This window comes from Schistocerca serialis, chromosome 1, assembly GCF_023864345.2.
Source record: "Schistocerca serialis cubense isolate TAMUIC-IGC-003099 chromosome 1, iqSchSeri2.2, whole genome shotgun sequence".
NCBI classification, from domain to species: domain Eukaryota; kingdom Metazoa; phylum Arthropoda; class Insecta; order Orthoptera; family Acrididae; genus Schistocerca; species Schistocerca serialis.
Window position 1 is genome coordinate 525,709,996 of NC_064638.1, and position 21,322 is coordinate 525,731,317.

Here is a 21,322-nt window from a genome sequence, read left to right on the forward strand (position 1 = left end):
TATACCATAGTTGCCATGACTTACGGAATTCCTCTCGGACATTCCAATGGAAATAAAGAATTTCATTGCTTTCAACATATTGTTTCAGGCAGCTTTCTGTCCATAGTACTCTGTAGACAGTTCCATAGAGGCTCCTGTTGTTAACTAATACTAAATTAACATTTTATTCCTTTAATCTGCCATGACAAGTGTGCTCTAATTAATGGGAATAATATTCTTCCCTGTCTGATATCTTAAGGTGTCTTATCAGATCTTCTATATCCTAAAAAACCAACTATTCACTCAGTAGCAGAGTTCGAGAAATCTTTTTCCAAGGTTGTCACAAAGTCATATGAACCTTTGGTCTAAGCTTTCCACCCCGCTCCAAACCAGAGGACCGCACATTCGATTCTAGGAATGATGCAGCACTATGTGGACGAGGCTACCTATCTTCACCAAAGTAGCCAGTCACCTGTAGGAACCGAGAATGGCCTCTGAACCCAGGTGCCAGATGTAATTCATGCTGATATGAGCCACAGTTTTACTAGTGAGCTCAGTCACTGCCGGAAGAGCCTCTACTGTAACACAGAAGTGACCTTGTATATAAGTTAGTACAATCCTTCAAACATATATGACCAAGTTTCATGAAACAACTTTTGTAATTAGGAGCTGATAGAGGTCCACAAAATTTGAGACATCTAAACAGAAAACTGGAATTGTATTTCATGTAACATATTTATTCTATGACGACACATTTCATAAACATTGTGTATGGAGGTTGAATTAAATCAGTAACATAACACTGTAATAGAAGTAATCATCTTGTGGTGTTGCGATTCTTCTTATGCACATGCTTGCTATGAAAACAGACATGTTTCACCACTTTTTGTGCTATTTTCAGTGGGTTATTTTATTTTCTTACTCTAAAATTGTTGTTACGTATTAACATTTAGAGAAATTTTTGTACAAAATATTTACAATTGTGAATGAATAATTGCTATGAAATATTTTACGTCATTTGTTTACAGTTCACAGTTGAGATATGTATTAATGACCTGATGCACTGTATGTTGTTTATTACATCATGTCTAAAGTTCTAGTTATAACTTAATTGGCAAAAGCGTGGACGTATGCATTAGTTTATATAACTTACATGAAGGTACTGGGTATTTATATTGGTAGCTTAGTCTGCTACACAACTTACAACTTGTCATCTGCAAATAGCAAAACATAATTTTTATTTTTCTGTTTATTATGCATTTACGAATGGAAATGAATACATACCACTTTTTTGTGTGTAACTGACGGCTTTGATGCTGTATTGTTTTCTCATATGTTTCGGCGTGGTGAATTGCTGATTTCTGTGACTTATGGTCGTTCAACAATGCAATTTCTACGAATTTTCAAACATGGGACGAATTTTTGCTGCTATTACGTGTTGTGGTAGCTGTTTAGTATTAATTTGTTTTGTGGCATGTTTGTCTGTGTGAGACGCTCAAGTTTGAAATGTATTTGGCATTTGTGTTGTTTGGTGTGTGTGTGTGTGTGTGTGTGTGTGTGTGTGTGTGTTTGTGTGTGTGTGTGTTTCAGAACTGGGGCACAGAGAGAGAGAGAGAGAGAGAGAGAGAGAAAGAGAGAGAGAGAGGATGGGTGGCTTCTTTTATTTTTTTATGGGTAGTTTTGGTATAGGTGTTATTTGTGTAGTTCTTCAATTGTGACAAACAGGGATTTATTGCACAGTGATGTGTATTCATTAGTTTTCTTCTATCATTAACCTTTGGTATAAGCTGCTACTACTGTAAGTCAGTTTCAATGTTTGTTGGGTGGTGCTTGTGTGCTATCAGGTGATCGGCGAATGTTGAGTGTGAGCATTGCTTTTCAGTGCTCTGAGATTTTCTGTATACCGGGTTCTGAAATTCCTGCATGTTTGGCGCACATATACAGATTGACAGCAGTTGCAAGTAAGGTGGTATATACCAGACTGGCTCTATTTGTCAGTGTTGGTGGTATTTCTTCCAAGTTTGCTTTGTATTGTGCTGTTGGTTCTCTATGCTATGTCGAGTCCTTGTTTCTATAGTATATTACCCACCCTGTGTGTGACTTTGCTGTTGTAAGTCATTATGTGCCATTTGTTGCTTACTGTCTGCTGATTTGTTGTTGTTGTGTTGTGTTGTGTTTGTTTTTGTTTTTGGATTTCATGGCTGTGTGTTGCTTGTTTTTGTATTTTGTGGTTTACTCTCTTTGCATCATATCCATCCTCCTATGCAATTTGTTTTCTTGTGCTCAGTTCTTGTGTATAATCATGTTTGTTCATGGGTGTTTTGTGCAGATTGTGTAGTAAGTATCTGAAGCTAGCCTCTTTGTGAGTTATGGAGTGATTGGGTTGGTTGTGTATAATGGTGCTGGTGATCATAGATTTACTGTAGATTGTGAATTCATGTTTGTAGTTTCTCTTGTGTATGGTGAGATCTAAGAAATTAAGTTTTCTGTCTGTCTGTGTTTCAATGGTGAACTGTCTTTCTGGGTGGATGGAGTTTATGTTGTCATGAAGTTCTTTTATGTGAGGCTGTGGTTCATGTATTAAGCAAATTATATCATCTACATATCTGTAGCAGTATCTTATTTTGTACTGTTAAGTATTACTATTTTGCCAAAAGATATGTTTTTCTATCTGATTGAGGAAAATGTCAGCTAGAAGGCCACTGGGGATCCCATGGGTAGTCTATCTGGTTGAGAGTAAAATTTGTTGTTGAATGTGAAGTTGTTTTGCTCTGCGATGAGCTTGAGGATGGCTGATATTTCTTGTGTGTTTGTTGTGGGTATGTATCCTTGTAATTGGAGGTTCCTTTCCATGATGTTGATGGTTTCATCTGTTGGGATGTATGATAAACCACACAAGCACCCCCCAGTCCCATCACCCCATCACCAATACAACAAACACCCCTTTCACAAAAGATTGATTAATCTAACAGGCAGGAAATTATCTGAAAAACAAAGCAGCCTACTTGAATACGGTCCCAAACCCAACATAAACACAATGGTACCCCACAAGACAATAGAAAATATCATAATAGACACTGAACACATCATAAAGCAACAAGAAAAACTAAACACACCTGAATTCAATGCCAATATACCAAGAGAAGTAGTAGCTGAGGAGGAACTGTAAACAAATGATCTATATTATTTCACAATTGTAGATATTTTGTACCAAGCGTTTCTCTAAATGTTAATATGTAACAAAAAAGAAAATGAAATAACCCACTGAAGATAGCACAAAAAGTGCTGAAACATGTCTGGGTAAAACGAAACTATCCTATTGTAACTGATGATCGGCAGTGATGTCATGTTTGAAAATAAAATATATTTATTTGCTGAAATTACCGTTATTTACTTATAAATGGTTGCAGTTTCATGAAGAAACTTGTGTAAAAATCCTTCTGTATATTAGGGAGTGGTATTTTATTGGGAATATTAATGCAAGAATGTAATTTTTCTGATTTATATATATATATATATATATTATAAAACTATAAAGTGATTCAGTGATTCTGTGGAAAGGTAAATTGTGAATTATCTCCATTCCATTTCTTTTTCTAAAAGCTGTTTCTACAGATATTGTATTTGAAAATGAATTATAATTCTTTGTTCTGTTTAAAATGAGAGTAGAAGAACTGTGTGTGATTGGAAAGACAAGTGTGTAGTGTGCGGACTGATAGATAATGGGTATGTGTAGCCATTGCATGGATGTACTCTTTGTGAGTCAGTTTGTCTACACCATCACTCCATCCCATGCCCTCCTAATTATGTCATTTTGTGCCTCTCTCAAGAGGGAGAAACAACTAGTAGTTTTTGAAGTTAGTGTCATTTGATTTATCTGTATTAATAATGAGAAACTGTTTTTTGCTCCCTGGAAAACTAAATTTCTTTTCAGTGTCGTTCAAGAAACTGTGTTTTGAGTTTACATTTATTTCAGATCATCACTATAAAGTGGAATATCTAATCTGCTGAGCCATTGTTGTACTATAGTGAACCACAACATTTTCCTGGTTATTGACTATGGAAGGACATCCTTCATGTACATTCCCAGAATTTTGTGCAGGTGCAAATATAACAACAGTAAGAATAGAATTTGATGAAAACTTAAATTGAGGATTGGAACTATAGGACACTTGAAATATTAGTGTCTGCAAATATGTGCAGGGTGATTAACACAATTCGTTATTTGTTTTGTTTTGTAACCCACGGTTATATATGTTAGAGATTGATTTGTCTTAACTACAGCAATGTTGTTATTGCTACCTTGTGTGCCAATAAGTAAACTTTAAATAGTGGAAAATGTGTGGTGGAAAGGCACATTTAATAGTAGAATAAGTTTTCAAAGTCCTTCTTCAGAGGACCTCAGTGCCTGGAACGACATTTACCATGTTCAGGGTGACAAATAAAAATGGGAACATTTCCACAATCTAATGAAACTAGAAATGATGAAGAAAAGAAATTGCATTCATAGGAATTGAAACCTTACAACTTCGCCATTTATGAAACGTTGATGGCATTTATCATTTTTTAAAAATTACTTCCTTTAGATGGTGTCCTCCTGTACGAATACTTTCATGGAATCTGCTGTTGAGATTCCTCATTGACCACTGCAACATCGTAGCTGGGATACTGTGAATTGCATCCCAAATTCTCTGTTTGAACTCATCCAGGGTTCTTTGTCAAGTTGTGTAGACTTTGCTCTTGAGGTAGCCCCACAAGAAAAAAATCACAAACGGATAAATCTGGCAATCTAGGGGGCCAGGGAATGTTACTGAATTGTGAGATCACACGGTTGCCAAACAATTCTTGCACATATGCCATTGATTGCCATGCAGTGTGTGATGTCGCTCCATCCTGTTGAAACCAGGCTTCTTGTACATTTGGAAGTTGTTCAATGCAGGTGTAATGAAAGTTCGTAACTGTCGTATCGGCCGCCGCGTAGCAGCCGCCAACTCGGCGCGGCGTGCTACAACACGCGCGGCACACAGCGAGTACTGCCGGCGCCGCACACGATGTCAACAACTGGCGCAAGTGAACGCGTCGTCGCGGGGTTAGCGGCAGCGTACACACCACTATCGATACGGATTACCCTGGCGGCACTGCCCTTGCCACCAGAGTGAGCAACCGCATAAGGGCGCCATCTACCAACACTCTGATTGGCCGGACCTGCGGATTTAAGCGAGCTCCTTGAGCCTGTTTAACCAGTTCAATCTTCGCCAATGACTGTGTTACTACCCGGCTGCTGAATTCACGACGACCGAACCGTACTGTGGCCTCCCTGGCTGGAAACTTGTGACGCATTGGTATCGACTGGTTGGCAGTGGTTTGGACTTGTATTCTCTACTAGTGGCTCTGATTTGTCCTTGGCGCTACAGCCAGCGAAGTGTTGTGTAGTCGAACTTAAGTTTTGTTTTGAGTGACAGAAGGTCAAATAAATTTGGTTATCACAGAATATTTGTTGTGTTATAGTGCGGATATAACAGTAACGTCTCCACGTAACAATCAGCATTGACAGTTATTGTGTTTCCCTGTTCATTTGCGAAAAAATACAGCCCGATAATCTCATGTGTTGAAATACCACGCTATATTGCCACTTTAGTAGCATGTCAAGGGCGCTTATGAATGTCATTAGGATTTGTGTTTACCCAGTAACGATAGTTCTGTTTTTTCTCATAACCTGTGAGATGAAAATGTGCCTCATCTAACATCCACAACTTGTTTAGAAATTCATTGTCATTGTTTATTTTTGTTATCATTTGTTGACAGAACCCTAATCGTAACCAGTAATCGTTGTCCTACAATTGTTGCACCACCTGTAGTTTGTACGGATGAAATTTTAAATCAGTATGAAGAATTCTGCGAACACACTCCCGGGATATTCCAACCACTGCTGCTTACTTACGAATTGAACGCTGTGGGCTCCGTAAGACAGAATCGTGTACATCACTGTTTGCTGCAGAATGCACACTTCTTGGTGTCGTCCTGTTGGCTTTTCTTGAGGGCAGATCCAGTCTCTTCAAAGTTACTAATCCAACATTTTATCGCATATTTCGACAGAACGGCACCATGATGTCCTAGACTATAAAAATGTCGAAACTCCCTCTGTGCCGCTACCAAACTGTCATTGTTTTCATAAAACATTTTTATGGCTACCACAAGCTGTTGTCCGTTTCACTGATCCATGATTACTGAAATGGCGGCCTGTTTATTTGTAACTGTCACGAACCCACAGTGCTACCACCTGCCAATGGCTGCCACTACTCATTTCAAACATTCCCATTATTCTGTGTCTATAGCATAGTCTACCTTTAAATGTGCATGTCTGCTGCTAATTGCCTCCGCTATGTGTGAATAGCAATTTATCCTAATTCAGAATATTAATACGTAAATTTTTAACACATTCTTAAAGGAAGTTTTAGCAAGATGCTGTTTAATCATATAATGTAATTTTTTTGGAACCTTGCCCCAGGAAAAAGTGAACTAAAAGTGTTTAATTATTTAGTAAACACAGTTGTGGCTGTGTATAAGTTGTTACTTTGCATTTGTAGATGATCAGTTTCGATCTTGTGCAGATATCATCATCAGATCTATTTTCCTTGGCGGTAGTAGGAATCCCTGTCACGAAACAGGCCCATCCGTGCTGGCATTGATAACACAGCCGCAGTGTTCTCAACATTAGTGTGGATGGGTCTGCTCCACATAAGGAATTCCTAGTATCACCAAGGAATGTAGATCTGATGATGATATTTACAGTAAAATCCAAACCCGTCATCTACAAATAAAAAGCAATAACTTACACGTGACTGCAACTGTGTTTGCTGAATAATTATAATACTCATTTACTGCTGATAGCAACATTGTGATTGCTATACTCCATCGTGACCAGTTTTTTTTTCTGTTTTCCAGATTCTTCTGAATTATCACATAAACAGTTAGTCAACAATCAGGAGTGTGGTGAAAACAGCGTCATGTCTCCACCTCTAACTACACCTGCCAGATCAGCAAGTACAACAAACACTCCAGGTACAGAATCTTTAGAATAAATAGTGTTTAAAATGTACGCACGTATTGCATAAAATAAGTATCATAAGTATCATAAGTATAAAATAAGTATCATCATCAGATCTACATTCCTTGGTGATACTAGGAATTCCTTATGTGGAGCAGACCCATCCACACTAATGTTGAGAACACTGCGGCTGTGTTATCAATGCCAGCACGGATGGGCCTGTTTCGTGACAGGGATTCCTACTACCGCCAAGTTGAAACATATAGTGAAGCTGATTTCATTCTAGTCTCTGTTTAGTGCAGTTAGGGCAAACAGCAGTCTCTCTCTTTGCTCTGATTTGGAGATCTTCTCTAAATGAGAGTGCCGGATGGACTGAGCCACAGAAATATACAGCTGCAGGGGGTGTTTAATAAGTAAATGCGGGTTTTGTTGTGGGATATTGTGGAATATTCCCGTGTGAGCCTCTATAGTTTCATGAAGATCTGATAGGTAGTGGCGCTATACATAGCCCCCAAAATGGCATCTGTAATGGAGGTGTGTTCGAAGCAGAGAGCTATCGCTGAGTTTCTTTTGGCGGAAAATCAGAGCATCACAGATATTCGTAGGCACTTGCAGAATGTCTGTGGAGACTTGGCAGTGGACAGAAGCACGGTGAATCATTGGGTGAGGCATCTTGTCGTCATTGCGATGAGGTCACATATACCTATCTGATCTTCCGCGTGCCGGCCACCTGCAGACAGCTGTGACTCCCACAATATTGGAACGTACGGACACGGACACTACCATTCGCAGTGATCGATAGATCACAAATAAATATCTTGCTGCTCAACTGGGCATCTCTGTTGGTAATACTGACACACTCGTCCAACAGTTGGAGTACTGCTGGGTTCCTCACTGCCTAATGGAAGACCATAATAAGAACAACGAAAGACCATCTGTGCAAAATTGCCTGCACATTAAGAGGCTACTCATGACATTCTTTTGTCTAATATTGTCAAAGGCAATGAAACATCGGTTCATCAGTTCAAACCAGAAACATGGAGTGGCGCCCTCAGAAGAAAAATTTCAAAGCCGCATCCTAGCCAATATAGTCATGCCGCTGGTCTTCTGGGATTCTAAAGGGACTATTCTGTTTGATGTCCTCCCTCATGGTGTAATGATCACCTCTGAAGTTTATTGTGCTATTTTCAGGAAATTAAAGAAATGACTTCAGGATGTTCATTGGTACCAAAATGCAAACAAATTTCTGCTTCTCCGTGACAATGCGAGGCCTCGTACACTCTGCGCATCCAAGAGTAGCTCACAGATCTCTGTTGGAGTGTTCTTCTTCGTCCACCCTATAGCCTGCATCTTGCATGTTCCAACTTCCATCTGTTTGGCCCGATGGAGGATGCGCTCTACGGGAAGCAATACGTGGATGACGGGGAGGTTATTGGTGCAGCACGACGTTGACTGCAATCTCGAACAGTTGACTGGTACCTCCCAGTAAGGTGGCTTATAAGGCCACCACATTGACTGGAGACTACCTTGAAAAATAGGGATCTGCATTTTTTACTGAGTGCCCCTTTTGGAAGTAACAATTGTGCGATATCCAATTCACTATTTTCTTTTGTGATGTCCAGAAAACTAGTTAACAGTAGTCAGCTGGATAATACATTTCTTGACTTTTAGATCTCTGATTCCATTCTGTGCAATCTTTCGATATGTATGTCTTACATTTATGGAGTATCTAATGAGATAATCATATGAATTGAAAGTCTTTTACAAAAATCTGAATGCTAAAAAAAAAAAAAGAAAAAATCAATTTAATACGAATATCTTCACTAGTAATAGATGTGCATACATAAATGAATTTTACGATGTTTGACAAATTAGGAAAATGAACGAAACATTATCAAAGCCTTGACAGTATGGTCAGGAGCTGCAATTGGTTTTATGCAAATAGTAACTGAAAAATTGCAAGACTCATCTAGAAACTTAATTTAGAACTACAGTGAAAATTTGACAGGGGTTTAAGGGAAGAGTGGTGGAACTATAAACTACTTGTTGATGGATAGTACTTGTACTATAGTTTCCTTCTGATAAGCTACATCAAGGATATTATTTGTTTTGCTCATTGCACAGTTGAAATGGTTCTTTGTAACTAGATGTTGCTTGACATGCAACACATGAGATACATACAAAGAGCACAACTCATTCTGCCTTTACTGTTAATCTATAGAGGCTACCAAGGAGCCGGTCTCTAGAACTTCACACCTGCTAACTGTCGTGTCCCCAAAACAAATTATGGCATCAGATAATCTTATAGTTTTGAATCCAACAAACACTGCTTTCGGCAGGCATTCCCATATCAAATGTTTGGAAAATTCATTCACATTTTGCATCTTCTTGTGTAAGCACTGTCATTTAGATCAGTTATTTCGGATTAATTGCTTCTAGCATTGCAACTGGTTGGGAGTGATGGTGAACATAAACTTCTCCAGTTGCAAGTGCTTTCCTGTATCGACATCATGAATCTACATTATTGTCACAAAGTCCGAGCTGTGGATTGTCATCTGTAGAAGCATTATGGAAGAAGATAGCCTAAACTACTATCCTCATGGCTTCTGTATCACATTTATTCCTTTTCATGACTGAACCATAATATAACTGCTGCTTCCTCACCTCTTCCTGAGTGAGACTGCCATCACTGAACTTTTACCCTTCATATTCTTTATAAGTTTATGTAAATGACTTTCCAGTCTCTTTTGCACATGTGCAATATTCTCTGGCTTTTAAATTTTTAGTGCATTTTTATTAGACATATTTTCGAACACATTTGGAAACCATTTCAAGTCTCCTCCTCCAAGGTCCTTTACATAACGTTATAACATAATTCTGTAAATTTCCTGTACTTTACGTCAATGGTACTGCCATAGAACAGTAGTGCTGCTGACAAGATGATTCTGTTATTTATATATATTTGGCGATGCTGGTGCTGATTTTGCATTTAACATTTGACAAAACCGTTATGGCTGCAGTACGTTATGACATGTTTGTGTAAAACAGAACAGTAGATGGTCATTATAGACTGAAACGGTAGTCTGATGACAAAAACAATTTGTGACAATAGACGTAAAGTAAAGGAAATTTGTTCTATATGCGGGTCATGTTTTATTCGCAACCATGTCACAGCTTGTGTAACATAATTCTCTTTTGACCATCAAAAGTTTCTGAGAACTCATTCTGGTTCCATTCTACCACTGTACCCAGAAAAATTCAGAATACGAATTGCTTCCTTTGCAACCATGGAAGAATCTTGCCAAACATTCAATGCCCCTCACCTTTACATTTTCTAGGGATTTTGCTGCGACAGTGCCATTCAATGATAGGTGTCCACACTTGTGCCATGTCCCATCAAAGATTGCAGCTATATCAGTGGCACCTTCACTATTAGGAGGAGGATAGATTGCTACTCGTTATAAAGATGACACATTGATTTGCAGACAGACACAATGAAAAGATTGTTACATACAGGCTTTTGGCCAAAGCCTTCTTCAGAAAAGAGAAATGCATGCACATTCACACGAGCAAGGACACCGCACACACACATGACCGCTACGTCTGTCCGTTCCAGCCAAACAACAACAGAAACATGTTGAAAGGGAGCAACAATCCAGTGTTTGGGGGAAGGGAGAGGGATGGCAGGGTACGGGCGTGTTTGGGGGAAGGGAGAGGGATGGCAGGGTACGGGCACGGGAAGAGGAATTGGTGTGACCTGGTGGAGCATGCCATGACTAGAGGTGGCGGGACAGGGCTGACATGTTCAGTGTCAGGAGGCTGTGAGGGAGGAAGAGGAGGGGGGATGGAAAGGAGAGGAGCAGAGAAGAGCAAAAGGCCAGTTGCGCTGGCAGAGAGCAGTGCACAGTGAGTGGAAAGTGTGAGGATGGTCAGTTACCGTAGATTGAGGACGGGGTGATTTCAGGAGCGGAGAATGTGTTTTGAGAATAACTTCCATCTGCACAGTTCAGAAAAGCTGTTGGGGGAAGGGAAAATCCAGGTGGCCTAGGTTGTGAAGCAGCCATTGAAATCAAGCACATTTTGTTCAGGTACATGTTGAGTCACAGGGCTGTTTACTTTGCTCTTGCCCATAGTTTGGCAGTGGCAGTTGATGCTGTTGGTCAGATGTTTGGTAACCATGCCAATTTAAAAAGCTGAAGAATGATTGCACAGAGGTAGTGGCTGGATGTCTGATGGGGTGGCATGAGCCCATGACAGGACTTGAATAAAGAGTGCTTTGTGGGCAGATTCGGCAGGTCTTCCAAAGAGATATGATTCCTGTGCCAAGGGATTGGGAATGGCACAGGGATGGACTAGAATGTTGTGGAGGTTGGGTGGGTGATGGAACATCACTTTAGGAGGGGAGAAAGGATCTTGGGTAAATGACCCTCATTTCATGGCATGATGATCGATAATCAAAGCCCTGACAAAGGATGTGGTTCAGTTGTTCCAGTCCGAGATGGTACTGAGTGATGAAAGGTACACTCCTTTGTGGCTGGTTTTTGGGGTTGGTGGAAGGAGTGGGGGTTTGCAGGCCTATGGCATGTGAAATGTGTTAACGGATTGGATCTGGGAGGTAGTGTCAGTCTGTAGAGGCCTTTGTGAGACCTTCAGTGTACTGGGCAAGGGAGCCATCCCGAGATGCCCAGGCTGTGTAGGAGGGATTTTCTGTGTGGAAGGGAGGAAATCTGTTGAAATATAGGTACTGTTGGTGGTTGGTGTGTTTAGTGTGGGCTGAAGTGTGGATGGAGCCATCGAGAGGAGGAGTCAATGCCCCTGGCACATTGTGTTGAGGAGGAGCAAATGAAGCGGATGAGAGAAAAGGTGTTGAGATTGTGAGGGAATGAGGACAGGATGTCTGGCCATGAGTCCATATCATGAAGATACTATCAGTGAACGTGAACCAGACCAGGAGTTTGGGATTTTTGGATGCTTGGAGTGTTTCCTCTAGATGGCCCATAAACAGGTTGGCATAGGAGGGTGCCATGTGGGTGCCCATGGCTATGCCGCCAGTTTCTTTGTACACCTTCACTTCAAAGGAGAAAAAGTTGTGTGTTAGGATGTATTTAGTAAGGTGGGTGGTGAATGAGGTAGTGGGTTTGCAGTCTGAAGGATGTTGGAAGAGTTATTGTTCAATGGCAGCAAGACTAAGGGCATGAGGGATATTGATGTACAAAAAAGTGTCATCAACAGTGACGAATAAACGATCCAGAAGATAAAGGAGTGGAGTTGGTGGAGAGTCATTGAAGGAATGGCTGATGTGAGAGGCTAGATTCAGGCAATTCATTGTGGAGGTTTTGGTCAATGAGGGCAGAAAGTCTTTCAGTGGAAGCACAGTAACCAGCTACAATGAGGCATCCAGGATTGCAGTGTTTGTGGAGTTTGACGAGCATGTAGAATGTGGGAGTGCAGGATATCACAGGTGTGAGGAGGAGATGGATTCAGGGAAGAGGTTCTGGGAAGTTCCTAGGGCTTGAAGGAGGGATTGGAGGTTATGTTGGACTTCTGGGGTGGGATCACTGTGGCAGAGTTTATAGGTTGAGGTATCAGACAACTGGTAGAGGCCTTCTGCCAGGCAGTCAGTGCTATTCATAACAACAGTGATAGAACCTTTGTCTACCGATAGGATGATAAGGTCAGGATTTGTGTTGAGGTTCTGTGTGGCTGTCACCTTCATTGCACACCACAGTACCTTCCACTGTTTTCATCACAGACACAGCACTTACTTCACTGAGGCTGTCAAGAAGGAACTGTGTATAGTTCACCAAATCTTGGAGGTAGTGGCAAATCCACAATAGCAGCTCTTCTTCTTTTCCCAATACACCTTATTCCATACTCTATTATATTATAAACTCTTCTTTGGACAATCCAGGAGAGTATCCAGTTTTAGTTACTCCATAGAAGTCACAAAACATTTGAAGCTTACTGGCCACACCTTTACTGCCTTCAGGGTGTACCATTTCAATACCACATTTTCAGCAGAATGTACACAGAACAAAGTCCTTTTGAAGCCTACACAAAGCACTCAGTTCAGAAACTATGGAACCACATTCAGTTAAATGTTTTGATTGGAACTCTTTAGTAGTGTCACTCTGGGTCTCCATGTATTTGAGCTTCTGTCTTGGGGCACTTCATAGAGTTGGTCTGGCATCCAATCAGTTTGTAGATCTACTTACACAGTCTGATTTCTGTAAAATGTGCACTTTCCAGTACCAAAATACTTGTCTGGAAGTATAATAACTTACAAGAATGGCAAAAATAGCAACAACTCAAACCACAGAAAAGTTTATAAACATAACAACTTTTGAAGACCAAAGATATACAAAGGAAAACCATGAGACCATTGTAAAGAATATCTCATAACAGAGCTGCCAACTCAAGAAACAGCAGTGTAATATATCTTTCCTAAAAAAGGATCGAAGGATCTAGTTACAACATGTACTTGTGAAAGAAGCAGAAACATGGGTGTGGGCACACACAGAGAGGTCTTTTAAGTTATTTTTGAAACAACTTTCCAATGTCGAATTCCTTTTACTGCTGTTTTGTTCAAAAAAACTCAAAACATCGATTTAAGATGAAAAATTTTAAAAAATTACAAAAAATTTGAGTGGATTCACAAGCAAGTGGCCCAAAGAATTTTTACCTGGTTGTCAATGAATGGATGGAATGACGGGTAGTAATGAGTAATTTGTGGAAAAGACAGATACAGATTTTGATACTCAGTCCTAATTCTCTCTCTCTCTCTCTCTCTCTCTCTCTCTCTCTCTCTCTCTCTAGTTTTCTCTCTTTTCCTCTCACATTTCTTAATAAATAAATTGTTGCACTTATTAGAAAGTGTTTTACATAAATGTATTTCCTTGCATGAAAATCTTTGGTTTTAACACTTCTATGACCTCTTGTACTTGCAGTCATGAATTTTTTATCTTGCAAAGTACTCAGAATGTAAGTCTCTCCACACTGACATATATTAACTATCTCAGCTAAAGGCATTTTAAACTCGATCACTTTTTCTGAATCAACCTGTAACATGATATGTTTCTTACAAGATTTGGGTAGATTTCCGTAGAAGTTCATAAGTCTCTTTCAGAACTCAACATAGCAGTTTACTTTTTACCAATTTGTCCTGCTGCTGTGAAATACGTAGCACTATGCAGTCCGACTATTAACATGTGATCTCCATCATTTGAACTGCAATTAATTGTGTTTCACATTCCTCCAGTTTTCTTACCTTTAATGTATTGATTATGATTTGAAGGATTCTAAGGCTCAACCCACAACTGTGGTCGTGTGGGAGGTTGCCTCAAGGCAGGTGGTGAAAGACTTCCCAGGGGGCCGCATATAAGGTATTCCCAGTTAGTCTGACAAACAGGTTCCAGGTGCTGTCTGTGGCTGACACTGTTGCTCAGCCAGATGCACTCTCCTGTCCTGTTTCAGAGAAAACCTCTCAGCCTGCAAGATCTGGGCAATCACAGAGGGTGGGATTATTGGTAGTTGGGAGCTCCAACATTAGGCACATTATGCCCCCTTAGGGACTTGGCTTCCAAGAGAGGGAGCGAATGTGCACTTCTTGTGCATACCGGGTGGAGTCATTTCAGATGTGGAACAGGTCCAACCAGACGCCATGAAGAACACAGGGTGTAGCCAACTGTAGGTGATGGCTCTCGTCAATACCAATGACCTGTGTCACTTTGGATCAGAAGAGATTCCCTCTGATTTCAAGTGGCTAGCAGAAGGGATAAAGGCTGCTAGTCTTGCTTGCAAGATGAAAGCAGAGCTCACTATTTGCAGCATAGTTGAGAGGACCGATTGTGGATCTCTGGTAAAGAGCCAAGAGGATGGTCCGAATCAGAGGCTCAGACCATGTAGGCTGCAAGACTCCTTGACTTGCACCGTAGGATGGTTGGGTTTTGAGTTCCGCTGAAGAGGTCAGGCATCCACTTTGCGCAGGAGGTGGCTACACAGGGAGCAGAGGCTGTGTGGCGTGGACTGGGTGTTTTTTTAGGTCAGAGTGTCTCAGAAAACAAGAAAAGGGCTTCAGTCTCAAAGGGTGCAGGCGGAACACAGGAAGACTGGAGATACAGGAACCATTGGTATAGCAGTTGTAAAATGTTGTAGCTGTGTTGGAAAAGTAGATGAGCTTCAAGCACTAATAGAAAGCACTGATGCTCAAATTGTTACAGGCACTGAAAGCTGGCTAAAGCCGGAGATAAGTTCAGCTGAAATTTTTGCGAAGAACCTAACGGTGTTCCGATAGTATAGGCTAAACACAGTAGTATGTTTGTCGCTGTTAGAAGTAGTTTATAGTGTTGCAAAATTGAAGTAGATACACTGAAGCGCCAAAGAAACTGGTATAGGCACATGTATTCAAACACAGAGAAATGCAAACAGGCGGGATACGGCGTGCCATTAGCAGCACCTGTGTAAGACAACAGGTGTCTGGCACAGTTGTTAGATCGGTTACTGCTGGTATCAATATTTAGGTGAGTCTGAACGTGACGTTATAGTCAGTGCACAAGTGATGGGACACAGCACCTCCGAGGTTGCGATGAATGGGGATTTTCCCGTATGACCATTTCACGACTGTCCTGTGAATATCCGGAATCCAGTAAAATATCAAATCTCTGACATCCTGCAAGAACAGAACTGACAATGACTGAAGAGAATTATTCAACGTGACAGAAGTGCAACGCCTCTGCAAATTGCTACAGATTTCAATGCTGGGCCATCAACAAATGTCCGCATGCAAACCATTCAATGAAACATCATCGATATGGACATTCGGAGCCGAAGACCCACTCATGTACCTTTGACGACTGCATGACACAAGGTTTTACGCCTCGCCTGGGCCCATCAACTCTGACATCTGACTGTTGATGACTGGAAACATGTTGCCTGGTCAGACGAGTCTCGTTTCAAGTTGTATCAAATGGATCGAAATGTATGCATATGGAGACAGCCTCATGAATCCATGGCCCCTGTATGTCAGCAGGAGACTGCTCAAGCTGGTGGAAGCTTTGTCATGGTGTGGGGCATGTGCAGTTGGAATGATATGGGACCCGTGATAGGTCTAAATATGACTCTGTCAGGTGACACATACATAAGCATCCTGTCTGATCACCTGCATCCATTCATGTCCACAGGTCATTCCTAAGGACTTGTCCAGCAGGACAGTGCGACACCCCACACATCCAGAAGTTCTACAGAGTGGCTCCAAGAACACTCTTCTGAGTTGAAACACTTCCACTGGCCACCAATCTCCCCAGACAGGAACATTATTGAGCATATCTGGGATGCTTTGCAACATGCTGTTCAGAAAAATCTCCACCCCCTCACACTCTTTATGGACAGCTCTGCAGGATTCATGATGTCAGTTCCCTCCACCCCTACTTCAGACATTAGTCGGGTACATGCCTTGTCATGTTGCAGCACTTCTGCATGCTTGTGAGGGCCCTACACGATATTTGGCAGGTGTACCAGTTTCTTTGGCTCTTTAGTGTGGTTCCTGTGAGTTAGTATGGGCAGGTCATTCTTGACAATCAGACTAGAATAATAATTGTATCCTTTTACTGACCTCCCAATTCAGATGATACAGTTGCTGAAAGATTCAAAGAAAACTAGAGTGTAATTTCAAACTTTACCTAACTCATACGATTACAGTTGATGATGACTTTAATTTACTCTTGATATCTTGGAAAAATATGTGTTTAAATCCAGAGGTGTGCATAAAACATCATCCAAAATTGTGCAAAATGCAATGTCTGAAAATTATTTTGAGCAGACAGCTCATAAACCTACACTAATAGTAAATGGCTGTCTCCACTCCTTCCAGATTAACAGTGTAAGTGTAGACCAGATGGGACTTGAATTCAAAGAAACAGTATTGGCAACAATTGAGATATTTATACCAAATGAATTAACAAACAATGGAGCTGATCCTCCTTGGCACACAAAACGGATCAGAACACTGTTGCAGAAACAACGAAAAAAACATGCCAAATTTAAACAGACACAAAATCTCCAAGATTGGTGATCTTTTACAGAGGCTTGAAATTTAGCGTGGACTTCAATGTGAGATGCTTATAATAGTTTCCACAACGAAACTTTGTCTCAAAACCTGGCAGAAAATCCAAGGAGATTCTGGTCCTGTGTGAAGTATGCTAGTGGCAAGACACAATCAGTGCCTTCTCTGAGTCATAGCAATGGAGATACTGTTAAAGACAGTGCTGACAAAGCAGAGTTACTAAACACTTCTTTCCGAAATGCCTTCACAAAAGAAGACGAAGTAAGTATCCCACAATTCGAATCAAGAACAGCTGCCAATATGAGTAGTGTAGAAGTAGATATCCTTGGAGTAGTGAAGCAACTTAAATCGTTTAATAAAAGCAAGTCTTCCAGTCCAGACTGTATACCAAGTAGGTTCCTTTCAGAGTATGCTGATGCAATAGCTCCATACTTAACAATCATATACAACCATTTTCTTGACGAAAGATCTGTACCCAAATACTGGAAAGTTGCACAGGTCACATTAACATTCAAGAAGGGAGTAGGAGTAATCCACTAAATTACAGGCCCATATCATTAGCGTCAATATGCAACAGGATTTTGGAACATAAATTGTATTCAAACACTATGCATTATCTCGAAGAGGACAGTTTATTGATCCACAGTCAACACAGATTTAGAAAACATAGTTCTTGTGAAACACAACTAGCTGTTTACTTACAAGAAGTGTTGAGTGCTATTGACAAGGGGTTTCAAATTGATTCCATATTTCTAGATTTCCAGAAGGCATTTGGCACAGTAGTACACAAGCGACTTGTCGTGAAATGGCATGCTTATGGAATATCACCTCAGTTATGTGACTGGATTCATGATATCCTGTCGTAGAGGTCACAGTTCATAGTAACTGACGGAAAGTCATTGAGTGAAACAGAAGTTGTTTCTGGCATTTCCCAAGGTAATGTTATAGGCCCTTTGCTGTTCCTTATCTCTATAAACGATTTAGGAGACAATCCTAGCAGCCGTCGTAGGTTGTTCGCAGATGTGCTGTCATTTATTGTTTAGTAAAGTCATCAGACGATCAAAAGAAATTGCAAAATGATTTAGAAAGGATATCTATATGGTGCAAAAATTGACAGTTGACCCTAAATAACAAAAAGTGTGTGGTCATCCACATGAGTGCTAAAAGGTATCCGTTAAACTTCGATTACACGATAAATCAGTCAAATCTAAAGCCTGTAAATTCAACTAAATACCTATGAATTACAATTAAAAACAACTTCAATTGGAAGAAACACGTAGGAAATGTTTTGGGGAAGGTCAATCAAAGACTGCATTTTATTGGCAGGACATTTAGAAAATGTAATAGATCTAATAAAGAGACCGCCTACATTATGCTTGTCTGTCCTCTTTTAGAATACTGCTGTGTGGTGTGGGATCCCTAACAGATAGGATTGACAGAGTACATCGAGAAAGTTCATAGAAGATCAGCACATTTTGTGTTATCGCGAAATAAGGGGGAGAGTGCCACTGAAATGATACAGGATTTGGGGTGGACGTCATTAAAACAAAGGCATTTTTTGTTGCAGTGGAATCTTCTCATGAAACTTCAATCACCGACTGTCTCCTTCGAATGCAAAAATATTTTGTTGATGCTGACCTGCATAGGGAGAAATGATCATCGTAATAAAATAAGGGAAATGAGAGCTCGCACAGAAAGATATAGGTTTTTTTTTCAGCAAGCTATATGAGATTGGAATCATAGAGAATTATTGTGAAGGTGGTTCGCTCAGATTTATACCCGTAATAGAGTATACCTTGTGTTTTACTATGCAGTTTGTTCTCTGCATTTTGACTGCCAAGCAGCATTTGTTGTGAATGAAAGAGAAATAGAATGGTTACTCAAGTTTTTATAAATTTTTATTGAAAACCAGTGGCTCACACGTATAATTGTGAGTTTTCTAAGCATTCATATTGTTGAGAGCTATGGTGCGCACTGTCTGGCATAGTGGTTAGTTTCACTAGTTAGCATACCATTGGTTGCCAGTTTAAACCCTACCATTGGCAATTATTTGTATTCATCGTTTATGTAATGTTTTAGAAATATCTTGTGTTTGTACTGTTCTTATATTCTGAAATATTTGGTGTTCATATAAATATTCTAGCATGCTAGAATATTTGATGTTCATTTAAATAGCGGCATTCTCCATCCAGGAGATCATTTCTGTTCTGGTTGTACATTGGTGTCAGTAAGAAATGTATTTTCAGTTCTACGTGTTGCACTTCATTGACAACCCTACCTTCGGGTTAGGACTTTATTATATTTTCAGTGTGACAATATTCATAAGTAATACTTAATTTATCAGAGGAAGTCAAGGGCATACCACCTCCAATAGGACCATGATCAGTAAAGCACTGTGGTGTCCAAACAAACCTTTGGGTTTGAGGACAGCTTTACTTTATTACATAATTTATAAATTCGCTATATGAACATGAAGAAAAACTGTAACAACAAAATAAATGCTGTTGTGGTTTTAATATTTGCATATAAGTTTTCTTATAATATTCATTGTTTTAGCCAATACATCAGCCAGTGAACACAGTAATTCATCATGGGCTGAAATGGAAAGCTATGTCATTGGTAATATGCAGATGTACCCACCAACATTATCCACAAGACAAATTTTAATCCTGCGATATCTAACCCCTATGGGTGAATATCAAGAGGTGAGTCAATTAAAAAAATTTTTTCTCTCCTTTTATATGCTGGTTTCAACTCTGAATCACATGTGGATTGCAGATAGCAATCTCTCGGCTAAGAAGGAACAGAGATGTTATTTGCATTTTCTGCATCCACCACTGGTCTTGAACTATTTGTGCTACTTTCTATTTTCTTTTAATTTACAGTTCCTTGGTCATGTTTTTGAACACAATGCCCTGGAGTTAGTACTCAAGTACACAAATGTGAGAGAGACTAAGGATTCCAGATTGGCATTTGAAGCACTAAAATACCTGGCAGCTTTGCTGTGCCATAAAAAGTTTTCTATCGAATTCATTAACATGAGAGGCTTGCAGGTAAGTACTTATATAATCATTTGTGCAATGTATTTATGTAGTTAATGCTTTACATGGATTTGTAATTTTTAAAATTAGTAAAAATAGCTAAACAATTTTTAACTTTTACTGTCTGTAATTATTAATGAAGATTAAATTATCTCCCAATAATCTGCATGAAATTCATAGTAGTTGGTTGTCGCTTAATCAGCATTTCAGTATTACCATAATTTTCTCTCTTTACGATATGGAGATACTGATTTACCAATGACATTCCTTCAAATGAAATAGGGATGTAACTCTGGTTCAAAAGCATTGCCTCAGCTTGTTACTCTGACATTATCACTTTTCAGTACTTCAGTAATACATTATTTTAATTGTTGTAAAGTACAAAATGCTTAAGTATCCAGAAACCTTTTGAAAGCATATATAAGCAGAAGACAAGCACTTGTGTGCGCATGTGATACTGAATTGAGTAAGGTGTAGAGTAAGTTAGCCCTGTAGATACAGACAGATTGGAACCTGGCCATTAGAAGTTTGAAATTGGCATGACGCTCTTGCAACCATAACATTACCTTATACCAATGGTTCCCAACCTTTCTGAGGCTATTGCCCCAAAATGCAGTCAGAAATTGGCTGATGTTCACTCCCTACAGTGTCATCATCATTAGTACCTTACTGGACTATCATTTTTAAAATGACGAAAAATAAACAATTATTGGAAGACTTCAGGCTGCCGTTGCTTTGTGTCTGGCAACCGCCACTAATAGTAATAATAATACTGCACTACATAAAAAAAGGGAAAGGCAACGACTCACGTGTAATGGATTGATGTGTGGAGCAGAGTAACACATAACAGAAAACAGCATTCACACTAGCTACCGAGCACTAGATCTTCATTTTAGCAGTGGTACACCCATTCACACTCATAATTACACAGACACCCAAATGCCCACTTCTGTGGCCACTGCAAGCCTAATTAATGCTTTCAATAATCAAGTATCAATAATTAGCCTTGCTGTGGCCACAGGAGTGTGCATTATCGTAAGCTTGTGTGAATTCTGTCTTCCATTATGTGTTACTGTACTGCATGCATCGATCTGCTGTAGGTGGGTGGTTGCCTTTCCCTTATCTTACATAATGCTCCATCCAGTAATTTCCATTATTGTAACAATAATACACTGAATGTCTGCAGTAGGATTG

At 39.9% G+C, this 21,322-nt stretch overlaps 1 protein-coding gene across 1 annotated transcript in view; it reads left to right on the forward strand.

The window, feature by feature from the left end:
• LOC126474687 (DDB1- and CUL4-associated factor 1) overlaps positions 1–21,322 on the forward strand; it is a 245,895-nt gene that overhangs the window by 119,797 nt on the left and 104,776 nt on the right. The window contains exons 8-10 of the mRNA XM_050102169.1: positions 6,925–7,041; positions 19,644–19,792; positions 19,973–20,140. Of these exons, the coding sequence (XP_049958126.1) occupies positions 6,925–7,041; positions 19,644–19,792; positions 19,973–20,140 (434 nt within the window). The remainder of the gene's footprint in view (positions 1–6,924; positions 7,042–19,643; positions 19,793–19,972; positions 20,141–21,322) is intronic.